General features: G+C 49.3%; 1 protein-coding gene across 1 annotated transcript; it reads left to right on the forward strand.

Moving 5' to 3' along the window:
- Positions 1-734: 734 nt before the first annotated feature.
- On the forward strand, positions 735-12,948 carry PRPH2 (peripherin 2; the record flags this gene model as incomplete). Its single annotated transcript, XM_084229107.1, has 3 exons — positions 735-1,315; positions 9,543-9,789; positions 12,736-12,948. 3 exons carry the CDS (start codon positions 735-737, stop codon positions 12,946-12,948), a joined length of 1,041 nt encoding a protein of 346 aa, XP_084085233.1.
- Between the last annotated feature and the right edge of the window lie 1,884 nt (positions 12,949-14,832).

A 14,832-nucleotide genomic window follows, 5' to 3' on the forward strand; every position in this document is an offset into this window, starting at 1 on the left:
GTGGGGAATGGAACAGGCAGACTGACTGAAATACACTGCTGAGGGGAGCAGCGGGCCAGTCAGGAGAGGTCTGCTGCGCCATGTGAGTGCTCCCTGGCAGGTGGGGGATCGAACTGCTGCTGCAGAGGCTGTGGATAGCTTCATAGTGCAGTGCTTAACCCCTTGCGCCACCAGGGAGGCCGTTATTTCTTTTTCAACTTGGATGATAATGTCTTTTTTTTCCCTGGAAAGTTTTAAATTTTGAAAGAGTTTGGCCTAGCAACCTGCTTCTGAGGAGATCTGAGCCAGCCCTCCAGATGATGCCCATTCCTCTGGCTAACCTTGCCTTTTTTCGTTTCTGCATCTTCCAGCCAAACCCAGAGCTCACAGCTCCCATGTAACCATAGAGGTGCCTCTGGCCATGTTCTAAGACTGACAAAGCTTTAACTAATGAACTTGGCTAAAGAGATTAGCAAGATGCCTTGTGGATCCCATTTTTAATCTGCAGCACTCTGCCTGTCCCTTCTTAGCTGGGAAAGGAGCTGCAGAAACAACTCCAGGAGCTGTGGTTGGAGGCCTCTACTATCATGACTGAATAGATGGTGGTGGTGGACTGGGGAGATCGATATGGGCAACCCCCAGAACTGCTCCATGCATTCTGGGCCACCTGCACCCTTGCCGAGGCCCTGAGCCCTCGGCCACTAGATCTCTAAGGTCAGTGCTGTGGGAGGCTGTCCAGGCTGCACCCTGCAAGCATGGCACTACTGAAAGTCAAATTTGACCAAAGAAAGCGGGTCAAGTTGGCTCAAGGGCTCTGGCTCATGAACTGGCTGTCCGTGTTGGCCAGCATTGTCATCTTCAGCTTGGGGCTGTTTCTGAAGATAGAACTTCGGAAGAGGAGCGATGTGATGGATAACTCAGAGAGTCATTTTGTGCCCAACTCCTTGATAGGAATAGGGGTGCTGGCCTTTGTCTTCAACTCTCTGGCTGGCAAGATCTGCTACGATGCCCTGGACCCTGCCAAGTATGCCAAGTGGAAGCCCTGGCTGAAGCTATACCTGTCTTCTTGTATCTTCTTCAATGTGGCTCTCTTCCTGGTGGCCCTCTGCTGCTTTCTAATGCGGGACTCCCTGGAGAGCACCCTGGCCCTCGGGCTCAAGAATGGCATGAAGTACTACCGGGACACAGATACCCCTGGGAGGTGTTTCATGAAGAAGACAATGGACATGCTGCAGATCGAGTTTAGATGCTGCGGCAACACTGGCTTTCGGGACTGGTTTGAGGTTCAGTGGATCAGCAACCGCTACCTGGACTTTTCCTCCAAAGAAGTCAAAGAGTGAGTGGCCTGCAGTCCCGCAGCGGTCAGGGCCCAGGGCCCAAGCCTCTGACCCCGTCCCCCACCCCCAGTCCAGTGCCTTATCCTCCCTGCTGTGTGCTCTGTGTGTGCAACTTATTTCTGCATGGGCGAGGGCACTCAGGCTGGAGCACACGGAGTTGCCGATATGCTAACATTTTTGACCTATAAAAATGGCAACTCTATATGGCTCAACCTAATATTAGGCCAAGGCGGCTAAGCTCTATGGGCTCTTGAATGGGAGTCTTCAGGGAGGAAGACCGGGCCCGAAACACGTGTCCGCCTCATACAGCAATGAAGGGGGCAGTCAGAGGTCGCAGGTACTGAGATGCTATGGAGCCCTTGTCTCCTTGTCACAGTAAATGGATTCAGTCCCAGAAACTTAAATTTCCTGGTTAGTTCCCTTGTTTTCCAACCTTTCAACCCTCACATCCGCTCTCAAGGTGTCTGTCCTTGGATATGGTGGAAAGAGCAGAGGACAGGGCAGTCAGGAGGCTGAGGCCAGAGCTTTGGGTCTGTTGTTCCTTAGCTTGTGATATGCAGTAAGTCACTTGTTACTGGACCTTCGCTGGCACTTTCAAATAAAGGCTCTGGGAGAGATGACGGTCTTCTCTCAGCTCTGCCCAGAGCCTGGCGCACAGCAGGTACCCACTCAAAGCTGGTGTTTTCTTCTTAAATCATGGCACTGCACCACCATAAAGTGTGGAGCATGTGTTCTTGGCCCTTGCAAACATAAACTCCTGGGGTGGGGTGTGGGAGGTGCAGGCAAGGAGAGACTCACCCATCCCGCTAGAGACAACAGCGGGTGTGCTCATCCCAGCCCCCCTCTTCCCAGTGCACCCACCAGCCCTGGTCCATAGCCATTTCCCAAGGAAAGGGCAACACGCCCCGAGTCAGCAGCCTCCCTCACCTCTGCCCAGCTCTACTCTTTCCCTGGGAGGCTTCAGGCTCAGGTTATCATCCAGGGGATTTTTCTCCTGAGAAAGACTGGCGAGTCCACGGGGACTTGCTCTCGGGGTGTGGGGCAGCGGGCAGCAGGACATTGCTGGCCTGGACAACACCCCAGATGGCAGCTTAGCTGCACCTTGGGTGGAAGGGAAGTCAGACTGAAGGTCACTGCTGGGAGGTAATTTTCTCCGCAGGGGGATTACTGCTACAAATCCCTTGCCAAGGAGAGGCTTGTAAACCGCGCTGCCCTTCCTAGGTAACGGGTCTGCAGAGACAGCACAAGGTGGCGCAATTTATATAAATTGTCCCAGGAGGGTATGAAGCCAGAGGGACAAATAAAATTCCAGGAGATGCGGGCAGAAGAGGGGAGCAGCTGATGGTGGTACCAGCCTTTATGAGCAGATGAGAAGGGGCTTTTCATCTTTCCCTGTCATTTTTTTCTTTGATTGTCTTCTGCAGAGTCAGTCATTGGAGACCCTTATAAAATCTCTCTGTAATCCCCAAATCCCCTTTAGTTCCAGAGAAATCCTTTAGATTGCTCCACTCCTGAATGTCATCATAGATAATTTTTTTAATTGAAGTTGCATTGGTTTATGTAACACCATATGTGATTCACAAAGCTAAATTTTCAGGAAAACATTAAGCTTGATCAAAACCACCTCACCTGGGGCCTCATGCCCCTCCTTGAGCTTGAGGATTCTGGAGAGGTGATTTCAGGAGCAGGGAGCTGGTCAGAGGATGGGGAGTCTAGAGAAAATGCACAAGGATGTTCTGGAGACCCTGTGCTGGGAGAGGGCAGAGTATGGTGCCCATGGCTTCTGGCCATTTCTGCAGGCTCTGCCTCTGATCCGCTCCATACTCGGTACCAGGCACCCCTCACTGGAGTAGGTGACAGTTTCCAGTCCAGTTCCTAAGAAGAGGAGCTGGGTCCCTGCATGTGGGGCTCCCCAGACATTCTCCCCTATCTCCTGCTGAAACCAAACCTAGGGATCATGGCTTTAGCGAGCATGTAGGGAGGGATGGTTTTTTGTTGTTGTTGTTTGTTTATTTTTTGAGATTTTCCCCTGGGGAATCTCCAAAATCAAGGGCTGGTCCTGAAGCTTCTGATCTAAACAATGAGATCAGATGTGAGCAATTCAAGAATTTACAAGATTTTTTGGTCCCCTGTTCCAGGCAAGTGGCCTAGTGGCCATATCCCACCCCCTATCTGCCCAAATGCTGTGTAGCCAGGTCATTGTGGAGGGGAAAAGACCTTCACCTATTCTATACAAAACCCCTCCTGGGGGGCTGTGTGTATATATGCACACATAATATAGGTCAGAAATCCATCAGAGAGGTCAAGGGACATTCCCAAGAACTCACCGCCTGGATGGGGACCAATCAACCAGCAGAGATGTAATTCACATGCTGTACAACTTGCTCATTTAAAGTGCATGATTAAAACAGCTCTTGGTATGTTCACAAATATGTGCCAGCAATAGAGCAGTTGATTTTAGAACATGTTCATACCTGCAAAGAGAAACATGCATCTTTCAGCCTTTGTTCGTCAGCTTACCCTGTGCCCAGTCCTAAGGAACCCCCTGTCTATTTCTCTCCCTGTAGACTTCCCTGTTTTGGACATTTCACTTTTTTTTAAAGATTTATTTACTTATGGGCCTCGCTGGTGGTGCAAGGGGTTAAGACGCAACCTATGAAGCTATCCGCAGCCACTGGAGCACAAGTTCGATCCCCGGCCAGGGATATACCCACATGGGGCAGCGGACCTCTCCTGTCTTGCCCATTGCTCCCCTCAGCAATGTACTTTGGTCAATCTGCCTGTTCTGTTCCCCACTCTGTCTCTGGTGAGTCCTCTCACCTCCTGCATCTCTGGCCTGTACCCCAGCTCTTGTATGCATAAATATGTCCCCATCATTTCCCAGTAAGCCAGCAGACAGGGCTGGGGCCTAGGTCCATTTTTGGTGAGGACACTTCCTAGGGAGCTGCTATGTGCATCTGGCTACATTTCATGAGGTGTGAGAGCTCTACCAGTTTATAACTTTAGACTTCATTGTTGTGGGGTGAGTGGCAGAGAAAAGGCTCAGAGGCCTTGGCACCAGAAGCCAGAGGGTGGGGGGCCTCAGTCTGAGAGGGAAGCTAGCAACTAGCCCTCTCAGTTTATCATTCTGTCCTGGGAACTCATAGGCTGCTTGCCTATGAACAATTAATAGAGATCTCAAGAAGCTTAGACCTTGATTAAGAGCTTCCTGAGGCGGGCCTGGGTCTCCCCCCTCAGACTGGGGCTCTCTAAGGGCAGGACTTTGGCTTCCCTCAGTCTGGGGCTCCCTGAGGGCGGGGCTGCTTCTCCCCTCAGACTGGGGTTCTCTGAGGTCAGGGCTGTGTCTCCCCTCAGACTGGAGCTCTCTGAGGTCAGGACTGTGTCTCCCCTCAGACTGGGGCTCCCTGAGGGCAGGGCTGTGTCTCCCCTCAGACTGGGGCTCTCTGAGGGCAGGGCTGTGTCTCCCCCTCAGATTGGGGCTCTCTGAGGGCAGGGCTACATCTCCTCCTTCTCACACTGGGGTTCCCTGAGGGCTGGGGCTCCTTGGGGCAGGACTAGGTCTGGGTTTTTAAGTCCTTCCTTACCATTTGCAGGACTTTATGTCTAGTAACTACTCAAAAAAGAAATCTTTAATGAAATACTAATTATGTGCTAGCTGTATATCAGGTGTTCTATGTACATTATTCCAATTTAACCTCTACCAAGCCCTCTTAGGTTTTTTTTATTGCTGTTTCTCAGATGAGGCTCACAGAGGTCACAAGATCAAGCGGCTTGCCAAGGTTTCACAGGCATTACTCAGTGGCCATCGGATTGAGGACTAGCTCTTTATCACTTATACTCCTGCCTCTCTCTTCTCTCCAACCCTGTTCATTTCCCTATGACTTTCCTTATTGGGTTATTGATGCATCTACTAAGTTATCCGTTTTTTTCTGAGGAAAACTCTGACAGGATTTTCTAAATCATGGGGCATGACTATGGGAAAAGGGCTAGAACACCCACGGGCCTTGTCTTAAGACCCTTATATACCCCGCTGAGTCCAGAGCCGGGTGAGATTTGTAGCGTGGGGAAATGCTCTGATATAAATAGCAGCTCACCACCTAAGGCGCTCTCTTCTGCTGGTTTTGTCTTAAGAGGGTGAGTTGGGCCTTCATCTGTGGCTGGAAGCAGGGCCAGCATTCAGTGAACAAGATGATGCTTCTGGGGGGAAGGGAGGACTGGCACCAGAGTGTGGGATTCAAGAGGTTCCACTTAGGGGGCCTTAGGAAGCCTCTACCTCTACCAAGTCAGGCCTGTCTGCCCCAGACTGACTTGGGTCCGGTCCTGTGGACACCCAGATCTGAGGGGAGACAGAACCCCGCCCTCAGGGAGGCCCAGTGTGAGGGGGAAGACATGGCCCTGCCTTGTGATCAGTAGTGTGACTTTTCCACTTGGGGTCAGTGAGGTGAGGTAGGGACACGTGGCTGTCAGGAAGGCCAGCCTGTGGGCTGAGGGTGGCTCAGAGCCTCCACTGGCCTCAATTCACACAAATGCAGGCAATTGCCCTGACTTCCCATCAGATAGGGTGGTTACAATGTTAATACATATACTATCTGGACCAGTCAGGATCATTACAATATAAATATATACCTAAAGAGCCATCAGTGGGGGGAGGGGCACAGTGGGCATGGTGGGTGTGGTAACATACACCTGAAGAAGATCTTATTTTCTGAATCATATACAGTGTTATAAACCAAAGTTACCTTGATTGAAAAAAACCCTAAAAACCCTATGTTTATAAAAACCACACACCAAAAAAGCAACCAACAGGGAGGAAGGGCTTGAGAGGTTCTGAGGGGAAGGGTGGCAACTGCTGTGGGCTGGTCTTCAACTTCCTGTGTGGCTTTGGGTGAGGCTGCTCTGTACCCCACGCTTCCTCTTCTGCTTAACAATCTGGTGGTTTGAGAGGCCCCAAGTGAGGAGGAGTCACCATCTTCACATTCAAACCATCCCAGGGGCCTGACCCCACCTCAGGTCCAGAGAAGCAAAGCTCCTTGCTCACAAACGCGGATGCAGTACTCGGGGCCAGCCTCTGCCCTGTGTGGTTGGCGGGGGTGGTGGTGGGGACTTCAGGCCAGATACTGTACTGTGAGAGCCCCAGCTCGGGAAGAGAGCCTGGAGACCCCCAGTCTTCAGGAGGCTGCTGGGGTTGCTGGGGGGTGAAGACTACCATCTGCGCACTGTGCCTGGGCTGCTGGCCCCTGAAGGAGCCCCCCTTGCTTCAAGGCCCCCCACTCTGGCCCAGCATGGAAGTGGCCAGCACCGCACTGGGCTGAGCAGGGAAAATTGAGCCAGAAAGTGGCTTCTGCTCCTATCACACTCACAGAGTGGTCCTCTGTGGGCTTCCAGCACCAATTTCAGTTGTGGGCCACTGAGGCCTGTGGGCTCCGCCTTCACAGAAGGTGCTTCTCCTGCAGCTGGAGGAGCCTGAGGCACCCCCCAGTGACCATTCCCTAGCAGGGTGCGTGGGCTTGTCTCACCTCACAGGTCGCCACCTCCCCAGGGCACCCAGAGCACCCACGCAGGTTCTTGCTCTGCCTCCCCACCCAGGCTCAGCTGCAAGCCATCGTTTATTGTGTGCTTACTGTGTACAGGCCTTCATCGAACCTTTCTACAGGTATCCCTTCATACCATGCTCATGTAAATGCCATTTTCCAGAGGAGGACTTTGAGGACAGAGAGGGTGAGGAAGCTGTCCTCAGGCGGCTACTCACAGGGTCCTCCTCTTAGCACCATCCTGGGCCATGTGCACCCAGGCCTTGTCCTCTGGGCAGTGGGTCCTGTCCATGAAGTAGAAGGGTCAGCAGGGTGACTGGAAACAGGGTTGTCATCCCAGAAGAGGGTTGTTCTGGAACCAAGGAGAACACCATGTGCAGAACCTTCCTGGTCTTAATCACAGCAGAGATCAATACTGAAAAGGAATCACAAATGTGTCTTAAATATATCAAAAGATAGTCTCACTCATAATGAGGAAAATGAAAATTAAAGTAACTCTGAGACACTATTTTCCATCTATTGGCAAAGATAAACCTGGACCTTTGCAGGAGCTCTCTCATGCATGGCGGGTGGGTATGCATAACCCCCTGGGGAGAAATGTAGCAGGGGGACCAGAGCAATCACAGATAGACCCAGGGGTGCCTTGTAGGAATTTACCTACTGGGTGTATTCACAATATGCAAAATGACCTACATCATGTTTGTATTAACAGGAGACGGGGAGAAACCCAAATGTCCATGAATTAAAGAGCAGGAGAGCACTGCGTGGACCGTCTGTAGCATGGGGACAGTATGCAGCTCATTAAAATTCCGTAGAATATTCTCCACTCTCAGATATGAAAAGAGCTCTGAGATATTGCCAGGGCAAAAAAGAAAGCTTTAAGATCCTACATATATCATGTTACCATTTGGGGGAAAAAAAGAAAACCAGGAAAAATAAGACTATCTTTAGAATCTATGGTTGTGTTTTCACCATGAAGATTCTTTGGGAGGAGAGACAGAGCTGACAGCAGTGGGGGCACCTAGAGGTCAGGGGACAAGAATGAGTGGGAGATTTTTTTGTATTAAGAAGATTTTAGAGTGGGCCTCCCCGGTGGCACAGCGGTTGAGCGCTGGGTTGCGAAGCTGCCCGCGGCCTCTGCGGCACCAGTTCGATCCCCGGCTGCTCCCCGGCCACCGGAGGAGGGTCCCACATGGCGCGCAGACCTCTCCTGCCACCCGCTGCTCCCCTCAGCAGTGTACTTCGGTCCTTCTGCCTGCTCTGCTCCCCGCTCTGGCTCTGGTGAATTCTCTCACCCTCCTGCGCTTCTGACTGTACCCAGTGCATGTATAAACAAAACAAGCAAACAAACAAACAAATAAATAAATAAAAAAACATGCCTCTATTTAAAAAAAAAAAAAAAAAAAAAAAGAAGATTTTAGAGGGTCTCCCCAGTGGCGCAGCGGTTGAGCGCTGGGTTGCGAAGCTGCCCACAGCCATTGCAGCGCTGGTTCGTTCCCTGGTCGCCGGGTGAGGGTCCCCCATGGCGCGCAGACCTCTCCTGCCGCCCGCTGCTCCCCTCAGCAGTGTACTTCGGTCCTTCTGCCTGCTCTGCTCCCCGCTCTGGCTCTGGTGAATTCTCTCACCCTCCCGCGCTTCTGACTGTACCCAGTGCTTGTATAAATAAATAAATAAATCTTAAAAAAAAAAGATTTTAGACATGGTCATCCTTTTTAAAGAGCATAATTACCATTTCAATGAACACTGTTGAAAACAATTTTAAACGATTACATGCTTTTTATTCTTGCCTTGTAAAAGGCTGCTGCTGTTAGGTCATTCCTTATTTGTGGACCACTTAAAGAACACTTTTTTACTCAAGCTAGCATGCAGTCAAGGGTGCAGATCCTGCAGCTCTATGAATTTTGATACAAAGATACATGGGTAACCACACCGAGGCCCGTCTGGCAGGGCAGGAGAGGTTTTGACTGCTAAGATGCCTGCGTCTTCTGATTTCTCAACCCATGGGAACATATGGTGGGCTTGAAGCCAACATATACATAAATGTAGAAATGCAAAAGCTACGACGGGGCCCTGCGGGTCCCTGGGGGGCCTGGAGGGCTGAGGGTGCTGGCTCCATTCTCCGGGTGAGGAAGGGGCAGAGTTCACTTTGACAGGGAGGACTGGGTCGGCCTGGAGTCTCCTCCCTTGCCTCTGCTAGGCTGGAGCAGGACTTCTAGAAACATTTGTTTAGGAGAACTGATCTCGCCACAGGGGTCTTGTGACCTTTAAGGGGGAGCTGATGGAGGAGGAAGGGTGAGTTAAAATCTGATGCTCACTGTCTGCCCTGCTTCTTCCTAGACCCTGGCATAGTTCTAAGAAAGCATTGCACGCCGGGGCCTGGCAGCACACATCTGGCCTGGCAGTCAGATGAATCTCTGTATTTCCTCTTACTTGTGTCTTGGTTTATCACCCATCTTAATCCTTAGAACATAAGCTCCAGGAAGGCAGGGGCAATGCTCTCTGGGGTCATGGTTTCATCTTCATTGTGTACAAGAATGGCTCTCACATATTATATACACAGCAAACATGTCAAGTGGGGAGTGGAAGGATGAAGAAAGAGTCTAGCTGAATTGTCAGAGAAGGAGGTGGGGTATGCGAGGAGCTGGCACCAATGAAAAGACCTAGGAGCATGACTCAAACTATGTTTCTCCTCCAGTCGCATCAAGAGCAATGTGGATGGGAGGTACTTGGTGGATGGTGTCCCCTTCAGCTGCTGCAACCCCAACTCACCACGGCCCTGCATCCAGTACCAGCTCACCAACAACTCAGCACACTACAGCTATGACCACCAGACGGAGGAGCTCAACCTGTGGGTACTTGGCTGCAGGGTTGCGCTGTTGAGCTACTACAGCAGACTCATGAACTCCATGGGTGCCGTCACGCTCCTCATCTTGTTCTTTGAGGTGGGTCCCAGACAGGGAAAGGGGGTCACCTGTCCCACTGGATTTAAGGGGGTGGAGCCAGGCCTGGAGTAAAGCCTCCCTCTCTCTTGGAACCAAGCCTTGGCTGGTGGTGGTGAGATAGGCCTGGACTGAACTCCAGTACATCCACCTGTTTTGGTTTCTGTCCTATTACTTAAAAAGCAGGATTAGTTATTAAAGTAGAAATTCATAGAATGTAATATTAACCATTTTAAAGTGAATAATTCAGTGGCATTTAGTAGATTCACAATGCTGTACTATCACCACCTTTACCTACTTCCAAAACATTTCATTAGCCCAAAGGAAATCTCACACCCATTACATAGTCACATGCCATTCTCCCCTTCCTGGAAGTGACCAATACGTGTTCTGTCCTTGGGGATTTATCTTTTTTGAACACTCATACAAATGGAATCATGTAATTTATGTGACCTCGTGTGGGTGGCTGCTTTTACTTAGCATGTTTTGGAAGTCCATCCTGGGCATCCATTTTCTGAGTCTGAGGTCCTGGAAGGTTATTTAATTTCTCTGTCATATGGGGCTGTTAGCACTTAGCTCTGGGAGGCAACAGGAGATAACATGTATATTGGGGTGTTCAGTAAATGGGAGTTATTTGGATTTGTGCTTCTCTTGAGAGGTTGGATCATCATTTACCTATTATTCTAATTATTTGTGGGCTCATCTTATCTCATCTGTAAGGCTAATTCCTCTCTGGAGCTACAGGGCTTGGATGTAACAAGTCCTTAGTGGATGTGCTGAATTCATTGACTTGCAGAAGAGAGTGCTTAAACACCTACAAGCGTTGGGTGCTGTCCTAGGTGCTGAATGAATACACGTGTGAGTGGTGAACGAAGTTGGCACAGAGGGGTTCTTGCTTTGAACTGACAGCAGAAAATCCAAATGTACAAAACCAGAAACATGAGGTGGGGGTGTTTTGTCCATTGGATAAGATTCACTAAAGGTTGAGTAAGTCACTCTCTTAGTGCTATGGAAACTAATAGGTAGCTGTGCCTTTGCCTGAGATACACCACTTCTAACCCACCACATCAAACTACCGGGACTGTACTGCATGAGATCTGGGTGGGCTACTTTTTTTTTTTTAATTTAAAAGGACAAGTTTATTAGGAAAAGAAGAAATAAAATGAGGCACCTGCATAATTACAGGTGGACAGAAGAGCTGCTAGGATACTTTCAATGTTGAGGAAAATGCAAGAATATTCATGAAGGGGGCCTCTCTGGTGGTGCAAAGGGTTAGGACGCAACCTATGAAGCTGTCCGCCGCCTCTGCAGCACAAGTTCAATCCTTGGCCAGCCAGGGAGCACTCACATGGCACAGCAGACCTCTCCTGTCTTGCCCGCTGCTCCCCTCAGTGGTGTATTTCAGTCAGTCTGCCTGTTCCGTTCCCCATTCTGTCTCTGGTGAATCCTCTTGCCTTCCACACCTCTGGCCTGTACCCCAGTTCTTGTATGCATAAATAAATACATCTTTTAAAAAAGAATATTCATGAAGATTTATTGGTCATTGATTCCTTCAGAGCCAGTATTAGGAATGAATAGATAGAATGAGGAGAGCAGCTCACGGCTATAAGTTCAGAAGGTTATATCCCCTGGTGACTTCTGAAAAGTAGATTGGAAAGATAACAGAAGTCAGTGGAAAAATGAGGTTCTATTAGCTGCCTCTTAATTTACCCATTTTTCCAGAAACCTAGTGATTGACTACATGAGGACAGAAGCCTGTCTTAGCACAATCACTCTCATGCTTGTCAGAGAACTGTTACAAATGTAAAATTCATAGTGCATAGCTCTCTTTCAGGAAAGCAGGAGGATAAGAGTGTGCTAATGCATACCAGGAGGACTTCCTGGATGAGGCAAGTTTTTCCACTCTTAAAAATATTGACCTTTCAATTGACAATAACAAAACGCCAAAACTCTATCTGTTGCTATTATCATCTACTATCATAATTATAAAATGCTTCCAGAGCATTTGTTTAATAGATGTTTACTGAGGCCCACACTGAGTAGTGTTCTAGGGAATGCTTGATAAAACAAGATGGATCAGAGTTAATTCTGTTCTCCTGGGGCAGACTTTCCACATTAGCAGGCCTACTCCTCTCACAGTTTGGCATACTATGAAAGGAGAAGTATAACAGCAAACTAGGAATTTGTGTAGAAACAAATGGCTAGCAGAATATAAGACAAGCAAAGACAATACTTAATAAGCTGCCTAATAACCAACTACAGCTGGCACATCTATTCACTCTTCTGTGCACCAGACTACAGGCTCTACACATGCTAATGCTTTATCAGAAAATCCAAAAACCAGGTGAGTAAACAGGCATCCTAGTCACATGGCTGGTTAAGTGCCAGGATTAGGGTTTGAACTGAGGCATTGTGACCGCAGAGTCAGTTTCAGTGACTGCTACTGAACAAATATGAATGATCCATTACTAACATCCATCCCCACACCAACCAAAATAACAGAAGTAAAAGTAAACCACCTATCATATTGTTTGAAGAAAAGGTGACTTTTCAGTTCTGTCCACAGATAGTTACTGAACACCCAACATATGCCCAACAATAAACTATGCTTGGGCCACAGAAAAGAGTCCAGGACTAATGTACCCAGGATGGGTGCTGAGTTGACAGGGGAGTGTGGAGAGGAACAAGGCTCTAGGCAGAGAAATCAGCAAATTAAAGATTGGAGAGGAGAAAGGTTGGGGTGTGGGTGGGATCCAAAGCAGCCCAGGGTGGCTGGAAAGGAAGGAGGACCCAAGACGAGGCAGGCCTACTGAGTACAGACACCTGACTGGGTGGGCTGTTCCTTACCAACCCAGACTCAACAGAGCCTGCCTCAAAGGGGTCTGGGGACAAGTAGCCACAGTCACCAGCTACCTATCCCAGATACCTTAATCTCCACTCTCCCTACAGGTGACCACCACAATCGGGCTGCGCTACCTGCACACGGCGCTGGAAGGTGTGTCTGACCCTGAAGACCCTGAGTGCGAGAGCGAGGGCTGGCTGCTGGAGAAGAGTGTGCCGGAGACCTGGAAGGCCTTTCTGGAGAGCTTGAAAAAGCTGGGCAAGGGTAACCAGGTGGAAGCTGATGGTGCAGATGCAGGCCAGGCCCCAGAGGCTGGCTGATGGCCCTGGGGACCCTTCCCTTCTGAACACTGAGAATTAGTGAACTCCAAGAACTGTGGATCCCCCCTTGTCCAGTTGGAATCTCCCTTGGAGGGCACTCACTTCACAGACTCTTCTTGATGGCTAAGGGTCCCTTCAAGCAGTTGGCAAACACTGGCTGGATGCTGGACTCAAGGCCCACTGCCCTAGGACATGCCCTCGTGGTGGACTTGGTGGATGACTGTACACAAGGCCTGTTTCTCTCACAGCACCCTAGTTCAGTTCCACCCTGATGCTACTGAGGGCTTTCCCTCAGTTACAGGCTTGCTGTTAGGAGCTCCGAGTTGCTTCTTTCTCTATCCAAAACTTCACTTGGTGTGTAAGTACAGGATCCTGAAAAATGTACTGGCCATGTTGTCTTTTTTTTTTTTTTAAATGCCAAGATCGACAGGTCAGTCACTGTATTTGCTTAATGGCAGAAGGTGGGGACAGTTATATTTTTCGAAGAGTAATGGACTCTCCAAAATGCTGAGGGATCAAAAGAGCCCTCCATGATGGGCAGGAGAACTTAGATATTGTTCCCTCGTAACCACAGTGAAAGGCCTGCATTTGTCGTGTGTCATGTTCACATGCCCTCCAGTCATGAGCCAGGGGTGAGTCACGGCTGAGGGAGTCAGGGTGTCGGCATGTCCAGCAGCATGCCCCTCCTAAAGTGCCAGCTGACCTCCTTTGGCTCATCCTGGAAGTATGGGATTGGATCACCGCCCTTCTATGGAAGAAGAGCAATAATCAGATGAGAGAGCACTCCCTGGAGACCAAGCCTCACCTCTTGGTGGGCCCAGGGACACCCATACAGGTAGCCACAAGAGCCTCCATGGTCAACACTAATTGTCTCCAGTGGAGGGCGAAGAGTCCTCTGGGAGCTTCTTCCTGTCTCTTTCTCCAGATATCCAGTCTGCAAGGCAGTGTTTCCAGAATGCCTCTGGTTAAAGAAGATTCTTTGAGACAGACCATCTTCCTGAGCTAGGAACTTCAGGAGAAGTTTTCACTTCCCTCAGGAAAGAGAGAGAAAGGAAGCTTTAGGGGAAGGAGAGAATAACTTCATTGTGTTCTAAGTTTTCAGTGTGGAGAAAATAAGAATTTTGGGGCTGCCTGGGGGATGTTCTGGGGCATAATTCAGGCTTAAGGTCAGATCAAAAGTGTTTGGACGCTGTCCAACTTTGGTCCCAGGTTTAATAAGATATGAGAGTCTCCTTGAGACCAAGGCATGATCCACATTGAAAACATCGAGGGAGTCAGCCCCTCTGGCCACGTGGAGTTCCCCTTCCAGGAGTGCTGGAACCATGTGAACACTGCTCTAGACCCACATGTGTAACTGCTCTCAACAGCTGTACAGCAGACAATGTATTATGTGAAAATCACCTGCTGATAAATGACTGTCTTGGCCCATTCAACAGTACAGATCATGGGATTCCCAATTCCAGTTAGTATTTGTTAAACAAAACAGAATATAACCTAACACTAATAGGAAGCATTTTTTTTCCAGGTTCATGATTTATTGTGCAAATGGTCACGTGAGGCATTGACATTAGCTTCTCCAGCCATGGGAACTGAAGAGATGAGGTGCAATTTAGAATCCCTTTATATTGCTTTCATAGCTGGGTTTTCTGCTTTTGTTTTTTTAAGATCTTAACTTGAAGTATAAGACCGGCAAAGCAATTCTTCCATGCATGGCCAGCACACAACTCATTCTACCTATGAGAGTGTGAGTTGAAATATTTCATAATCCCAGTGAACTGGAACTAGGCATCAGCTTCCGGACCTGCCATGATTTTGATCTGGTAGCAGGCAGTCTGCAGACTGTGTCCTCAGCACACGCAGCTTTCCTTGGCCGGCTGGAAGGAG

This window comes from Talpa europaea, assembly GCF_964194135.1.
Source record: "Talpa europaea genome assembly, chromosome: 2".
Taxonomy (NCBI): domain Eukaryota; kingdom Metazoa; phylum Chordata; class Mammalia; order Eulipotyphla; family Talpidae; genus Talpa; species Talpa europaea.